The sequence below is a fragment of the Salvelinus fontinalis genome, chromosome 16 (genome assembly GCF_029448725.1).
Source record: "Salvelinus fontinalis isolate EN_2023a chromosome 16, ASM2944872v1, whole genome shotgun sequence".
NCBI lineage: Eukaryota > Metazoa > Chordata > Actinopteri > Salmoniformes > Salmonidae > Salvelinus > Salvelinus fontinalis.
Genome location: NC_074680.1, coordinates 27801295 through 27819157, shown reverse-complemented (window position 1 = coordinate 27819157; position 17863 = coordinate 27801295). Strand labels below are relative to the sequence as shown.

Sequence of the window (17863 nt, the reverse complement as noted above, 5' to 3'; positions counted from 1 at the left end):
ACACCTTAGTTTTTAGGCCCTGGATTTCTAATCCCTTAATATTAATGTTTGATCTAATTTTAACAGCTAACATTTCGATGGCAATAATAAATAGATATGCCGATAGTGGACAACCTTGTTTTACTCCTCTAGATAGTTTAAAACTTTCTGAGATGTAGCCATTATTTACTATTTTACACCTAGGGTTACTATACATAATTTTAACCCATTTTATAAGAGATTCCCCAAAATTGAAATATTCTAGGCATTTATATATAAACTCCAGTCGTACTTTATCAAAAGCCTTTTCAAAATCAGCTATGAAAACCAGACCTGGTGTCCCCGATATTTCATAGTGTTCTATTGTTTCCAGTACTTGCCTTATATTATCTCCAATGTATCGTCCATGTAAAAAACCTGTCTGATTAGGATGAATAACATCTGACAAAACTTTTTTTATTCTATGCTCCAAGCATTTTGCTAGGATTTTTGCATCACAACACTGAAGTGTAAGAGGTCTCCAATTTTTTAAATGGACTGGATCTTTATATATACCACTTGGGTCCTGTTTCAGTAATAATTATATCACACCTTCTTGTTGCGTGTCTGATAATCTATCATTTATATAGGAGTGGTTAAAACAAGCTAATAATGGTCCTTTGAGTATATCATTTTTTTTGCATACTTCCACTGGTATGCCATCCAGTCCTGGAGTTTTCCCATCCTTAAAGGCCCCAATTGCATCAAGTAGTTCCTCCTCTGTAATTAGGCCTTCACATGAGTCTTTCTGTACAGATGTTAATTTTACATTATTATTAGGGAAAAAATCCATACAATTAGTTTCAGTTAGTGGAGATGGAGAAGCCTGAAACGAAAACATATTCTTAAAGTACTTTACTTCCTCTTTCAAAATATCATTTGGTGAATCATGCGTGACTCCATCATTTGTAACAAGTTTTAATGTTTTTTTTGGTAGCATTTCTATATTGAAGATTGAAAAAGAATTTGGTGCATTTTTCCCCATATTCCATCCAGTTCGCTTTATTTTTATAATATATTACACTGGATCTTTCTTGAATAAGTTCCTCCATTTCTTTTTGTTTTTCCTCTAACTTATTCTGTGCCTCTATGGTACCGTTTTTATTGTTATCTAACTGTACTGTTAGTCCTTCAATTTCCTTTGTTAATATGGACTCTTTTGATCTAAATTGCTTTTGTTTTATAGATGAGTACTGAATTGCATGGCCTCTAAAGGCACACTTAAAAGTGTCCCATACAATATGGGGATCTGCTGTACCTATGTATGTTATGTCTAAAAAAGTCAGTTATAAATTCTTCTGTCCTAGTTCTAAACAATTTATCATCTAGTAGGCTTTGATTAAATTTCCAATATCCTCGCCCACGTGGAAATTCTGTAAGAGTAATATATATGCCAATTATGTGATGGTCCGACCGCATTCTGTCCCCTATCAAACACTTTTTAACTTTTGGTGCCAGAGAGAATGATATAAGAAAGTAGTCAAGGCGACTAGCTTGATTAAGCCTCCGCCATGTATATCTCACTAGGTCAGGGTATTTAAGTCTCCATATATCCACTAATTCCAATATATCCATGACATTCCTGATTTCCTTAAGTGCCTGAGGGTGATAGTTTGTAGTGTGATTTCCTTTCCGGTCCATAGAGGTATTTAAGACCGTATTAAAATCTCCCACTATAATAATAGAGTCTAGTGTTGCTTGTAGAGTTGATACATTCTTATATATATTGTCAAAGATGCTTGGATCATCATTATTCGGACCGTATAGGTTAATAAGCCATATATGTTTATTGTCCAATAACATATTTAAAATAATCCATCTACCTTGAGGATCTGTTTGGACAAGTTGCACATTTGGATCAAAGTTATTGTTAATTAAAACCATCACCCCTTTTGAATTTCTTTGCCCATGGGAGAAATATATTTCGCCCCCCGCCCAGTTCTTTTTCCACAAAACTTCATCTAAAACTGTCGAATGGGTTTCCTGTAAACAATAGATATTATAATCCTTCTCTTTTAGCCAGGTAAATACTGATCGTCTTTTCTTATTATCTGCTAAGCCATTACAATTGTAACTGGCTATACTTATTTCACCACTTACCATAATGAGACACACCTTTCAATTATTTTTATCAAAATATATGTTTGTAAACGTCCTATTAAAAAGTAACATAATGATTGAGTGTCAATATAGTTGTACCATGACATTTGCATCTCCACTAAGCAAACCTCCAATTGGTCCCCACTATTCCACCCGCCAAAAGCCCCCATCTCGAGTTGGGTTGTCATCCCAATGCCCGGCAGACCACCCCCGACCCCCGCATCCCACAGCCCCGGACTGACTGGGATCCATCCTTCGAAAAGAGCACACAGCGCCATCCTACTACTGTACGCCATCCTACTACTTCTACTGTATTATTGACTGTATGTTTGTTTATTCCATGTGTAACTCTGTGTTGTATGTGTCGAACTGCTTTGCTTTATCTTGGCCAGGTCGCAGTTGCAAATGAGAACTTGTTCTCAACTAGCCTACCTGGTTAAATAAAGGTGAAATACATTTTTAAAAATGCATGAGAGGAGAAGTAGTTTAAATGAGTTCCATGTGAAGTTTAAGGAACTGTCACTGAAATAGTACTCTACAATCACATCCCATTCCCACAAGCTCTTAACACACGTACACTCTCTCTCACAGTCTAAGACATCCAGGGAACTTGACCACTCCTGATGTAGAGGAGGCTGCAGGGGGAGGGCATGGAGGAACTAGGAAGGAAAATAGGAGCATTGTCTTCAATACGTCATCGTAGCTCATACAGTTAGTCACTGTTGTGCAATTTGTTGCATTGAGTCTCTGTTTCATGCCTATTACCAAGAAACATCTGACTTTGTAGCCACGCACACACACTCAAGTTAGACCCACCTCCACAGAGCAGCTCTCTCTGCATCTGCTCCCCATCAGTGTGGTATGTGCTAGAGAGCTTTTGATCGCCCTGCTTTGTGTGTGCACATGTGTATGTTTGGTGGTGGTGGGGGGAGTATTGAAAGGGAGTCTCATGCTGCTCTTTTAAACAGACAATACCCTCTCTATGAAATGGGGAGACAAAGACTGTCTCACACAAAAGGGCTGTAAATAGTTAGTATACTCCAGGCAGTTAAGACTAGCCTGAGAGGAAGAAAGTTGGGGTATATAGCACAAGCAGCTTGATCCTAATATACAGACAGACATAGAGGTTTATCTGTAGTAACATTAGTATTAATGGACTGATATGGAGAACCATGAATGTAACCAACAAATGCCATGGTTTAAAGTGGGTTGCTGTATTACTTACAGATGGATAGACAGGATTAGTACATAAAAAATAACAAAGTTGTCACAACTCTTTTTGGTGATGCATTACACCACCGTGGTTTCCCCTCCCTACCTTTTTGTTTTAACTGTTATTGCACTTTTAAACTGAACATCACCTCAAACAGGTTGTAATAGCAGAGTGGAGCACACCAATGACGGGGAGCTCAATGCACTATTTACAATGGAGAGTTAGGAGGAATGGGGCACTTAGCCAAGCAGAGCCTTGTGAAAACAACAGAGACAGCCAAGTATTGATGAGGGTGGTAGACAGAAGTGTAGAAGTGGCACATTCATCAGAAAGGTGTGACAACGACTGGACATATAGGATAGGGGAACCGGAGGGATTTCCTAGTTGAAAATGTGAGATTAATTTAACATTGTGGCTGCTCCCACTTTTAGCTCAGTAAGACTCACAGTGAATGACATTTCACCATTGGGTAACAGCGAATCACATTGAAGTGAGGCAAGATGCTTGCTGGAAGGTGAAAGTCAGAGATATTCACTCCTGGAGGTAACAGGGAACTTTGCCCCAGCTCCCCCCATTATAAATAGCCAACCAATTGCAGCCTTGGACTGGGTGTCTAATGTATATTTTAGTGAACATGCAGTTTCTGTGTTATTCACTTGAGGCAGAACTGCTGACTTTGTCTTTGACCAGAGAGAGAATGGTCTGATTCGGCCTGTCAGCATTGTGGCCCCCCATAGTTAGTCACAGCAGCCAACAGTATTTACACTTTCATCACTCACTCGCAACAGAAAAACCGAAAGGATATCATTTGGGTCTGCTCAGTTTCACGCTGCATTAAAAATAATTTGTCATAATATGTTTAGAAAGCCAGTCAGAGGGTTTGCGCTCAGGCTAGAATGAAAAGCGGATGGTGCGTGAGAGAGAAAATATCTGTAGAGTTCAAAAAGTACTAGCACTCAAAACCATGAACAGGAATAACCTGAGGAGGCTTAATTTAATTCATGCTCAAATAATACAAAAAGTGAAAGCGTAAGGTGCTAATAAAAAAAAAGGAACAAAGCATTTGTTTCGGCCTTAAATGCACGCATGTTGATTTTGTCCACCCACACCAGACGTGACCAGGACACGCGTGTTGAAATATCAAAACGAACTCTGAACCAACTATATTAATTTGGGGACAGGTCGAAAAGCATTAAACATTTATGGCAATTTAGCCAGCTAGCTTGCTGTTGCTAGCTAATTTGTCCTGGGATATAAACATTGGGTTGTTACTTTACTTATTCTGACAATGAATCCACAGATAAAAGGGTAACCCGAGTTTGTTTCTAGTGATCTCTCTCCTCCTTCAGGCTTCTTCTTCTTCTTCTTTGGACTTTATATGGTGGTTGGCAACCAACTTTAAGGTGCATTACCACTACCAACTGGACCGGAGTGTGGACCTCAGTTCATCTTTCAATCACCCACGTGGGTATACGCTCCTAAAAAACAATGAGGAGATGGGAGAGGCGGGACTTGCAGCTCGTCAAGCATCACAAATAGACCTAAGTTCTATTTTAGCGGCTGGCTACGCAGACGTTCGTTGACGCGAGCGAGCAGTGTGGGTGCAATGAATGACATGTATGTGTTCATTTATTTTGCAACACCCAAGCATGCCACGCGAGCGGTGTGGTCAGCATGTTACTTGTGGTCACCATGTTACATCTCTTTCCAATTATATGTGTTCAGAATGTTATGCCTTCAGTGCTGTACAAACAACAAACAAATTAAGAAGATGCTTTGCGTAACAGGCCCAACAGGTGCAAGCAGATAGTGGATTAGAGACTGGCGAATAGGGAATCAATTAACAAGGAACATATAGAAAAATAAACAATTCATATGTCACATATAATTGGGGAGACACCATATAAGGGGACACTGCTGCTGTGGATGTTTGGCTCAGGGCTCTGCTCCCTACTACCTACCTACATTGTACTGTTGTATGAAATGTAATATCTTTCCAGTTTTTTATAGTAAAAAAACCCCAATGAGTTACATGTCTACTTGTTCATTGTGTAAGGTTGTTAGTTTACAGCTGTTTGTATTTTTATATAGTGTAAGGCAACTGAATTGAGAACTATCAGTGGGGTGGATGGGTAATGGTAATATGAATTTGCATCAGGACACTTCTGGAGGGATTCTGGCAAAACACCGGCAGTGTCGGCTTAGTTCTGGCTTACTCTGGGCAGTCATTCAATATGATGTCAGTCCGAGCCCGGCACCCGGATTCGGGCCGATTAAATCAGTCCCGGCGCGCCGGAATAGGGTCGCGTCCTCATTGCTAGCTGGGTCCCCTTACAGACACATCCAGGCACGCCTGCCAGCCTAAAAGAATCAAACTGCACCCTGAAAGCTATTTTAACATAGGAATCCACCTGGACCCCCTGCCCAGAATTGGACAGGTTTCATCTATGTCGGTGAGTTTCTAACGTTCTGTTCTTTGAAAATGATGTGGAAAGTGGACGCTATGATCCCTTTATGAATTTCCAGATTGTACTCTTTGTTTACATAATAGAAGGTGCCGCCTCATATCTAGCCATGCCCATCATGTGATGTAGACAAACAAGGGAAGTCTGTTGTCATTTGTAGAATTTCTTTGACAAAAAAATTATTATAGAAATCAAATGATGAACAAAACAATATCAAATCAAGATATCAGTATACATCGATAAAGTGTTTGATCAATAAATGGGGTTAAAAAAAAGTGTGTAATGTGTCTAAAGTCCCCCCACCCCTATATAAAGTAAAGGACAACTGAATGGTATGGTCCACCCTCTGATCCTGGTTGTTTTTGGATCAGCTGTTAAAGCGGATTGAACCACCGAGTTGCGTTAACTACGACTCCATTCATTTTAAAAGAAAGACTGCTCTATATAGTCGTAAATACGTATGCAACGAGATATACTTTGAAATGGCAGTTGCGTACACTCTCTGTAGGGAATCCCTTGTGTTCTTTTCCCTCTGAATTTGAGAGAGTGCATTGAGATCGAGGGGCGCCTGCTGTCCATTGAAGCAAGAAGCCTCATGTTTTCGCCAAGCCAGGAGGAGCAGTGCGCCCCTACAAAAGACCCAATAAAATACGGGGAGTTGGTAGTATTAGGGTAAGTTGAAGAAAAGCTTACGTTTAGTAAGTTACGGAAGTGTTGGTATTTTAGAAAGTAAAAAAGTTAGCTAGCTAACAATTGTAGGCTAGTTGGAGAAGTCGAGGCTATGTTTGTGACTGATTGAACTTTTTTCCAGCACTGAAAACACAGACTGGAGTTAGCTATCTTCGCCGTTAATACAATTAACGCTTTAGTTACTTCGATTAAGATGGTGTAGGAAAAGTTTGTTTACACATTACACTGCTATCGTTAGAGGCCACAGAGAACTTGACGCGCCCACGTTACTCAACAAATCAGAAATGTGTAACGTATAGTAACTATCTGTTTTCATTTACTTTTTCGGAAACGGTATAAACGTTATATTTATTTACAACGTAACCCACAATACATGTGTAGATTGTGGTGGAAGGATTTGAGATAATAGTACATATGAGGAAATCACAGAATTCCCAACCTTGCAACAGTGTTCGTTTAGCGCCTGTGTTTTTTTTTTGTTCCAATAAAAGTTGCTCACAAGTAATGACTCGATTCGGGTCGGATGAGGAATTCGGAAGTGGCGATTTCCCCCATCCCCCAATCCTCACTTTTTCCTAACATGTTGCTTTGCTTACGCGTTAAAGTCATCTCTCATAGAATCAGAGTATGCTAGTGTTTCCACGCGACTCTAAATAGGCTCAGACTTAGGCTAATGTAGGCCTACTTCTACGTCCTCAATTTTAACCCTCTTTTTTATTATTATTATTATTGTAAACATTTTTCATGTAAACTGATTCAGCGATAATATAGTCGTTGAAATGTTTTAGTGCTCACAACTTTTTTTTGAACTGACAGGAGCACTACCCACAGAAAAAAAGTCAGCAACTATGTTCTCAATCGATACAAATGCCATTTAGGGAATTTAAGACTCCTTGATTAATCTCTTACTGACATATTTTCGGAACATCCAAAACACAAGTGGACATGTTTGTTCCGTTTATACATTAAATGCTATACAGAAAGTAGTAATACCATTCATAGATGCTAAAACTACATTTAGCACCTATTGATGATAGCAGGGATGCCACTTTGGTCGTAGAAGTGGATGGGGGGCATAAAGTGGCGTGGGTCTGGGGGTCCTCCCCCAGAATGGTTTTGGGCATCTAAAGCTAATTTCCTGCATTTTTAAACAATCCAATATGTCATCTCTATTTAGAACAAAAAGTCAGCAAAAATGCATACACTCTTTAAGCTAGGTAAGATATAAATATTACATATGTTTGTGATTAATAAGACTGAGCTAAATCAAAGGTAATTCAATAATAAATATTGTGTTGCACCTTTAAGCAATTGCCTAACAAATGAACAGCTCTTCCTTACATTTTTGTTTGACATATTTTGTGTCATTGGGAAAAGCCTCTATCAACCCTTGATACAGTTTGGAAATCAACTTTGGAGGTTTGTTGCTTTAAAATAGCATCTGGCTTGTCCAGTGTTTGCTGCACAGAGAGAACAAAGTGTTGTATCTGACTGGTCTTCCCTGGCTGCCTGACCCTGCTGAGACCCCTGTCACCATCTGATCCTCTTAATAAAATGAGGTATGACAAAGAATTCCCTTGGTGTACATTTATACATAATATTATCCAATAATAGAATCAATGGTTCCATAGTTGAAATGACCATTATTCCCAGATCCCAGACTCTAGCTTTAAGCTGCTGTGCTGTAGCTACTGTAGGTCTTCCCATCACTTCAAGATAGAACTTTGTATCATTTACTGATATTGTTAATATACAGTGCATTCAGAAAGTATTTAGACCCCTTGACTTTTTCCACATTTTGTTACGTTACAGCCTTATTCTAAAATTGATTAAATACATCTTTTCACTCAATCTACACACAATAGCCCGTAATGACAAAGCAAAAAAACATTTTTTATAAGTTTTTGCACATGTAATAAAAATAACAAATAGCTACTTTATATAAGTATTCAGACCCTTTGCTATGAGACTCGAAATTGAGCTACACACAATATCCCATAATGACAATGCAAAAACAGGTTTTTACATTAAAAAAACCTTTATTACAAATAAAAAAACAATACCTTATTGACATAAGTATTCAGACCCTTTGCTACGACACACGAAACTGAGCTCAGGTGCATCCTGTTTCCATTGATCATCCTTGAGATACAGTGGGGAGAACAAGTATTTGATACACTGCCGATTTTGCAGGTTTTCCTACTTACAAAGCATGTAGAGGTCTGTAATTTTTTATCATAGGTACACTTCAACTGTGAGAGATGGAATCTAAAACAAAAATTCAGAAAATCACATTGTATGATTTTTAAGTAATTAATTTGCATTTTATTGCATGACATAAGTATTTGATAACCTACCAACCAGTAAGAATTCCGTCTCTCACAGACCTGTTCGTTTTTCTTTAAGAAGCCCACTGTATTTCTACAACTTGATTGGAGTCCACCTGTGGTAAATTAAATTGATTGGACTTTATTTGGAAATGCACACACTTGTCTATATAAGGTTCCACAGTTGACAGTGCATGTCAGAGCAAAAACCAAGCCGTGAGGTCGGAGGAATTGTCCGTAGAGCTCTGAGACAAGATTGTGTCGAAGCACAGATCCGGGGAAAGGTACCAAAAAATGTCTGCGGCATTGATGGTCCCCAAGAACACCGTGGCCTTCATGCTTAAATGGAAGAAGTTTGGAACCACCAAGACTCTTCCTAGAGCTGGCTGCCTGGCCAAACTGAGCAATCGGGGGAAGAAGGGCCTTGGTCAGAGAGGTGACCAAGAACCCGATTGTCACTCTGACAGAGCTCTAGAGTTTCTCTGTGGAGATGGAACCTTCCAGAAGGACAATCTCTACAGCACTCCTCCAATCAGGCATTTATGGTACAGTGACCAGACGGAAGGCTCTCCTCAGTAAAAGGCACCTAAAAGACTCTTAGACCATGAAAAATAAGGTTCTTTGGTCTGATAAAACCAGTGCTGGAAAAAGTACTCAATTGTCATACTTGAGTAAAAGTAAAGATACCTTAATAGAAAACTACTCAAAAGTCACCCAGTAAAATTCTACTTGAGTAAAAGTATTTGGTTTAAAATATACTTAAGTGTGAAAAGTAAATGTAATTACCAAAATTCCTTAAATTAAGCTAACCAGACGGCACCATTTTTATTTATTTATATATATATATATATATATATATATTTTTTTAACGGATAACCAGAGGCACATTAAAACATTCCAACATAATTTACAAAGGAAGCATGTGCGTTTAGTGAGTCCGCCAGATCTGAGGCAGTAGGGATGACCAGGGATGTACTGTTGATAAGTGCATGAATTGGACCACTTTCCTGTCCTACTTAGCCTTCAAAATGTAACAAGTACTTTTGGGTATCAAGGAAAATGTATAGAGTAAAAAGTACATTATTTTCTTTAGGAATGTAGGGAAGTAAAAGTAGGCAAAAATATAAATGGTAAAGTACAGATACCCAAAAAGAATACTTAAGTAGTACTTTAAAGTATTTTTACTTAAATACTTTACATCACTGGATAAAACCAAGATTAAACTCTTTGGCCTGAATCCCTACGGTGAAGCATGGTGGTGGCAGCATCATGTTGTGGGAATGTTTTTCAGTGGCAGGGACTGGGAGACTAGTCAGGATCGAGGGAAAGATGAACAGTGCAAAGTAGAGCATACAAGACCTATTTTTTTTAATAGCCGTTCTCACACGGGTTTGTCTTAAACTGGTGGTGGCATAGATGCTTTTCCTGGCAGCGGGCCGGCTGGGTGAGTGGGTCTTATGGAATGAAAATAGGGATTGATCAGGATACAGCCTCTGCCTCTCCTCAGTCCCCTCTCTGTCTATTCATTGTGCCTGTGGGACTGAAGCTATTGACTGCATTGTGAGTCTCCTAGGAACGGCTCTGTGAGGGAAGCTTGTATTCGACTGGGACTTCTCCGGGTAGGTGGAGCACAGACCTCCAAACCACCAATACGGGAGGGTGGTGACTAACTGTAGATGACGTCTGCTGTTGAGGATGAACCAGAACTGTTGCTGTACATTGTCACAGTTTGGACTGGTTGTGATCTAAAGCCCCCTCAACTCTGTCACAGTGACTAGGGGAGTGCGGATGACTCTTTCCTGTGAATGGCAAGGCTGGTGGACTGGGATGCTCAGTCTCTAGTCTAATCCCTGCTATTATCCAAAAGTAAAATCCGCTATCTGTCTGGCCCAGGTCAAAAGGGAAAGGGATTACAATAGCTACAGCACAGATGCTGTCCCAGCTAATGCAACGATGAAGATGGCTCCAGGTGACATTACACACTTCACTTCCTGTCCTTAAAGATTGTTAATGGACTGGTATTTATGTTTAGTCGTCCCATCTGACCCCAAATGGCTTAACTGGAGTGGGGGAGGGATGTTATGGCCCAGTAGCATCAAGCTAGGGAGAGAAACTTTTATGTCACATGCTTAGTCTACACCTGTTGTTTACGAACGGTGAAATACCCATCCCAACAATGTTGAGAGAAATAGAAAAGTAATAGAAGACAACACAAGGAATACATACACAATGAGTAACGTTAACTTGCCTGTATTCACAGGGTACTGAGTCGATGTGCGGGGGTATGAAGTAATTGAGATAGATATGTACATATGGGTATGGGTAAAGTGACTGGGCAACAGTAGCAGCAGCGTAGTCCAAAAATAATTAATGCAAAGGCTGGTCAATGCACATACAGTGAACTCCAAAATTATTGGGACAGTGACTCATTTTTTTTTTTCGGTTCTGTACTCCAGCACTTCGGATTTGGAATTCTACAATGACTGTGAGGTTAAAGTACAGACTGACAGCTTTCATTTGAGGGTATTTTGTAATCCATATCAGGTGAATCATTTAGAAATTATAGCACTTGTTGTACATAGTCCCCCCATTTTAGGCGACCAAAAGTAATGGAACAAATTCACTTAAGTGTATTAAAAATTTCCAAGTATTTGGTTTCGCATTCAACAACTACATCAAGCGTGTGACTCTACACATTTGTTGGATACATTTGCTGGTTGTTTTGGTTTTCTCAGATTATTTTGTGCCCAATAGAAATGATTTATTATCATTTTGGAGTCACTTTTACAGTACATTTGAGTAATTTAGCAGACACTTATCCAGAGTGACTTACAGTAGTGAGTGCATATATTTTCATACTTTTTTCATACTGGTCCCCCGTGGGAATCAAACCCACAACCCTGGCATTGCAAGCACCATGCTCAACCAACTGAGCCACACAGGACTATAGTGAATAGAATGTTTATAAATACTTCTACATTCATGTGGATGCTACCATGATTAGAGATAATGATGTGTGGAAATTGAGGCATAAATATCAGACCCCCAAAATGCTACTCTCCCCTGTTATTGCATTGGTGAGAGGTTAGCATGTCTTCGGGGTATGATATTTGTGCGTCTTAACTTTCTCACTCATCATTATTCACGATTCATTCATGATTATCCCTAATCATGGTAGCATCTAGGCTTGGCGGTATACCGTATACCAGGGTATTTGAAAATAGCGTCAATACATTTAGAAACTATACATTTTTATATTATTCGCTATTTTTTAAGTAAATACCTGCAGTCAATTTGTATAATATGTTAGGAGATGAAGATTTCGTTCTTCATTTCACCTGTCATATCATGAAGCTTACTCTAGTTCCCCAGTCATTTGTTTGTTTGTAGATAGGAGACTGGAGGAAGGGGGGGCAGGTGAGTCGAGCTGTGTATTGACAGGGGTCGAGCTGTGTATTGACAGTGTATTGATAGTCAAGTGTTTTTTTTCTTCTTCTTTTCTTCGATAGATTGATCAGAGACGTGCAACTATAGTTTTCTTTCACAGATGACAACAGAAGTGCAATGCTATTTGGCTGGCAGCCACACATGTAGGCTAAGTGAGCTTACAATAATAAATACATAAAAAAACTATGCATGGCCATCAAATTTCTGTTTATCATAGAAAAAATGTAGCCATCTGCATTTCCTAATGTTTTTCTTAACCTCTACTTCCTCACAAACCCGGATCCGGGAGCACCCCCATCAGTAAAAAAAGCTGACTAGCATAGCCTAGCATAGCGTCACAAGTAAATAGTAGCATCTAAATATCATTAAATCACAAGTCCAAGACACCAGATGAAAGATGCACATCTTGTGAATCCAGCCATCATTTCTGATTTTTAAAATGTTTTACAGGGAAGACACAATATGTAAATCTATTAGCTAACCATGTTAGCAAAAGACACCACTTTTTTTACACCACCATTTTTTTCCTGCATAGGTAGCTATCACAATTTCGACCAAATAAAGATATAAATAGCCACTAACCAAGAAACAACTTCATCAGATGACAGTCTGATAACATATTTATTGTATAGCATATGTTTTGTTAGAAAAATGTGCCTATTTCAGGTATAAATCATAGTTTACCATTGCAGCCACCATCACAACTCTCCCCAAAGCAACTAGAATAACTACAGAGACCATCGTGTATTACCTAAATACTCGTCATAAAACATTTATGAAAAATACACAGCGTACAGCAAATGAAAGACACAGATCTTGTGAATCCAGCCAATATTTCAGATTTTCGTAGTGTTTTACAGCAAACATAATATAGCGTTATATTAGCTTACCACAATAGCAAACCACACAACCGCATTGATTCAAGCCAAAAATAGCGATAACGTATAAACCACCAAAATATATTAATTTTTTCACTGACCTGCTCAGAATTCTTCAGATGACAGTCCTATAGCATCATATTACACAATGCATATAGAGTTTGTTCGAAAATGTGCATATTTAGCGGCACAAATCGTGGTTATACAATGAGAAAAGTAGCCAAGCTGCCAAGAAAATGTCGGGAGAAATCTTGGGAGAGGCACCTATTCTAATCGATAAATAATCATAAACTTGACAAAAAAATACTGGTTGGACAGCAAATGAAAGATACATTAGTTCTTAGTGCAATCGCTGTGTTACATTTTTAAAATTAACGTTACTACAACATACAGCGTGCGTTAAAGCGAGATTGCACTGAAATTAATGGCGGCTTATGCATTTTACATTTTTCAACAGAACAACGAATTAACAGCATAAATAGTTCTTACTTTTTGATGAACTCCCATCAGAATCTTGGGAAAGGTGTCCTTTGTCCAAAAGAATCGTTGCTCGGTTGTAGAATGTCGTCTTCAACGTTGCAATTAGCAGTAAACATTAGCATGTAAGCCAGAGATACCCAACTCCCTAGAACGCTACAAAAGTAAATACCCGAAAATCGCAATATACTGACAAACTGATATATTTCGTTTTAAAATAACAGCATTATGATGTCTTTAGCGCCTATATCGAATAAAAACACAGCCGGATATTTCTAAGAGCTATAACCGAAGGTTCTAGTACGATATGCCAAGGTCTGCGTCAGAGCGAAGAGGGAAAAGACCAGACCCTTCCTTCCCAAGCCATTTATAACCTTTCAGATCTGCGTAGAGACTCCATTTCAAGTCTCACTATTCGCTAACATCCAGGGGAAGGCGTATGCAGTGCATCTCAACCAATAGAAGACAGTCAGATTTATAAACAGATCTCAGAACAGCTTGCAGATTTCAGCATTCTCACATCCTCATAGGAAAATTGCTCTAAGTCCAGTTCTGTTTCACTCACAGATATAATTCAAACGGTTTTAGAAACTAGAGTGTTTTCTATCCAATAGTAATAATAATATGCATATTGTACCAGCAAGAATTGAGTACGAGGCAGTTTAATTTGGGAACGAAATTATTACAAAGTGCTAACAGCACCCCCTATTGACAAAGAAGTTTTAAAGTTAGTCTTGCATTTTACTGGGGAATTTATTTATTTATTTTGCTAGGCATGTCAGTTAAGAACAAATTCTTATTTTCAATAACGGCCTAGGAACAGTGGGTTAACTGCCTTGATCAGGGGCAGAACGACAGATTTGTACCTTGTCAGCTCGGGGATTCGATCTTGCAACTTTTCGGTTACTAGTCCAACGCTCTAACCACTAGGCTACGCTGCCGCCCCATGTATGTAGTCTAGCTACACATCAGTCAGAGCGCTGTCTGCTGATAGAATACCTGTTCGTGAATTCTCATCCAAGTGGAGAAGTGCAACTGAACCACAAATTGAGTCTGATGCCAAGCAGAAATTACAATAAGAAGAATTTTAGATCTGCGTTTAGAAAACGCAGCAAGATATTTCTTATGTGTTGTATTTTTTTTCCTGTCAAAAACACGAATTCTGCTTTAACGTGACCCCGAAGTTTAACTTGTTATTAATTCAGCCACATACTTAGAAAAGGGTATTGTGTTGGCTTTCTGTCGTGTTTGAGAAGTCACAAGCTCTTTGAATGAGTTATCTGTACAGCTGCCACTGCTATCTTTTGATTTCCTTGTTTTTTTCCCCTCTCTGTTCTCGGGCCCGTCTGCTCCTCCCCATCTTCTCCGAGCAGGCAGGTCCGTTGCCCTAGCGACTCCAGACTCCATACAGACACAGCGTGTATACAGGCTGCTCAATGTCTCTGGTTCACATTCGCTTGTAAATGTCCAAACTCACAAAAAATGACGTTCGTTAGCTCCTACCTATATATGTATAACTTTTTTATTTACCTAGCAGCCCCCATGAAAATTCGCTATTACTTGTGCAACTTTTGTTAGGATTCTGCTAATAGATGCCCAATGGGCTTTTATGCATTTTGTTGGCGCCCCCTTGTGTACTAAACCGGTAATACCGTTAAACCAGGGATAAGAGGACGATAGGACGATATGAACATCTGGATACTGCCCAAACCCTACTAGCGTCCACATAATGTAGAAGTGTTTAGAAACATTCTTATTTAAAATAAAAGTGACTCCAAATGACACTACAATATTTAACATTTATTTTTGTGTACAAAATAATCTGAAACGGCAACATGTATGGATGAAAGTACCCTCAAATTAAAGCTGACAGTCTGCACTTTAACATCATCGTCCGTTATTTCATTTCAAATCCAAAGTGTTGGAGAACAGAGCTAAAACAACAAAAATGTGTCACTGTCCCAATACCTTTTGGATCTCACTGTAGTCCAGGTAGCTATTTAACTTTATAGCCATCTTTATAGCTTGGGGGTAGAAGCTGTTCAGTGTCCTGTTGGTTCCAGACATGGTGCATCGGTCCTGCTTGCTGTGCAGTAGTAGAGAGAACAGTTTATGATTTGGGTGGCTGGAATCTTTGGAATTTTTAGGGACTTTCTCTGACATCGCCTGGTACAAAGGCAATGGTATTGACTGGTACCAAGGACAATAATCGCTTTAGAGACAGGTGGCTGCCGATGGCTAACAGAAGAGTGCAATTGATCCTGCCTGATTGTGAACTGATCACTGCGGTTGTGACTTGTTTCATATTGATCGTACTCATGTGCAGTCAGTCAGTAATGGCAGAGATAACATATTCCCCTGTAAGAGGGTTGTGTCGAGCAGACCAGCTCTACCCTGTTCTGACTGAGGCAATGTGTTTGCCTGGCTGTGGGGACAGGTGGCCTGGGCAGGACGGAGGAGTATGGGGGGGTGGTAGTCGCTCGCTGCTGTTGCATCAGTGTTGCATTAAGTGGGCTTTGGGGATTACAGTAGTCGTTTGTTGTTTAGCCCATTCACTAATTAAAATAAAGGTGATTTACTTAGTGAACATAATTCATTCTGAAATTCTGTGATCTCAGTCTACGTGTCAGTCTGAATTCTCTTATTTGCACGATCATTGTGGGTGGGTGATAGGCCTGTGTTGGATGGGAGGAGAGCATGGGGTTTCCCAGCTGTAGGGGCCAGCTGGTGGGTGTAATTGTTCTGGAAGGGGCGTCTCCATTCACCAGGCAGACCAGGCGTGTAGTAACAGCAGACTGAGACTGGGCATCACAAGGGTGCACCAAGATGGAATTGTGAACCACACAATTGTTATGATGAGGCCATTTTTTTGTCCTGTGTTTTTAAGAGTCAGCCAGTTCAGGTTCCAAGTTATTGTGACTAATACGGTAGAGCTATTACGCTGTTGAACCTTTATGTGAGTCAGAGAGCCTCGCCGGTCTAGACAGTCCTGTAAAGGGCAGCAGGAGACCTGACGCACATTAAAAACTCTGCTCTGCTACAGGCTAGTGTAGATCAACAGGTCGAGCTACATCGTGGCTAGCTTAGACAGGGAAAGCATTTAAAGTGCATTATGTAATAACTCTAATAATCCAAGGTGATGCTTATATCACAAATAAAATGAATGTGATTTCCAGGAACACAACTTATTATTCATCGCACATTCATTTCCAGACATGCGTGTTCTGTAACATATTCTGTAAGACCTTTTCTCTCCTGGAAGCATATGTTTACCGACCCTTTGTGGACAATTAATTCCCCTTGTCTCAAATGTTGAAAACTCACGTCTTTCTCCTCTTCTTTCTGACAGGTACAATGGCTCCCTCCCGAACGGAGACCGGGGCAGAAGGAAAAGCCGCTTTGCCCTGTACAAGAGAAGCAAAGCCAACGGTGTTAAACCCAGCACCGTCCATATCCTCAACACACCACAGGCCAGCAAGGTAAACCAGGAACCTAGCCTACGCATGTAGGCTATTCATGAATGAACTAAGTAATTGGTTGGATTAATACTTGATGAGTTCTCATTAATATGTTATGACCCCACTTATCAAGTTGATAGTCATTAAAAAAAAAAAAAATAATTGCACACAAATAAGATTTTTAATGTATCTACTTTGGAATCCCAGTCAAGAAAATATTGCTGCTCTATTGATAGATCTGTGACATTTACTACACAAAAGCTGCAGACTGCAGCCAGTAAACTGCCCAATCCTGTATATGTCTGCCTTCTTGCAATTGTTCTCCTAGATAAATCAAGCACACATTTCGGAGCACTTCTCCTTTTTGAAGTTTGCGTCTTCTGGCTTCAGGCCCGAGTCTGGGTTGGTCTCCCACCCTGTAGCCTGACTGTGAAGTCTGCTGGCCGGTTGCTCTTACTGGGAGAAGGTTAGGCGCTAGCTGTTAGCTGATAAATGCTGCGTAATCTCTGACGGCCTGTTTACTTTACTGTACTGTGCTCTTGTCTGTGCTGTTTCATGACACTAGGGCTGACCCCATTTAGTTGATTGTTTGGTCGATAGGCTGTTGGTCGACCAAGATTTCTTTAGTCGAGCAGTTGCAAAAAAAAGAAAACGGTGTACCAGACACCTGTCTGATTCGTTTCTGTCTGAGTCTAATCCATTGTGGAGGCCATGGGGAGGGCACAGTCATCACTCTTAAGACATGTCCTACTGTATTTGTATATGGTTAAGGTCAATGGTGCAACACTAA

General features: G+C 39.8%; 1 protein-coding gene across 1 annotated transcript in view; it reads left to right on the top strand.

Moving 5' to 3' along the window:
• The first annotated feature begins 6153 nt into the window (after positions 1–6153).
• The window catches only part of LOC129812928 (E3 ubiquitin-protein ligase pellino homolog 2), a 30194-nt gene continuing 18484 nt past the window's right edge, over positions 6154–17863 (top strand). The window contains exons 1-2 of the mRNA XM_055864915.1: positions 6154–6468; positions 16965–17094. Coding sequence (XP_055720890.1) covers positions 6392–6468; positions 16965–17094 — 207 coding nt within the window. The 5' untranslated portion in view covers positions 6154–6391. The remainder of the gene's footprint in view (positions 6469–16964; positions 17095–17863) is intronic.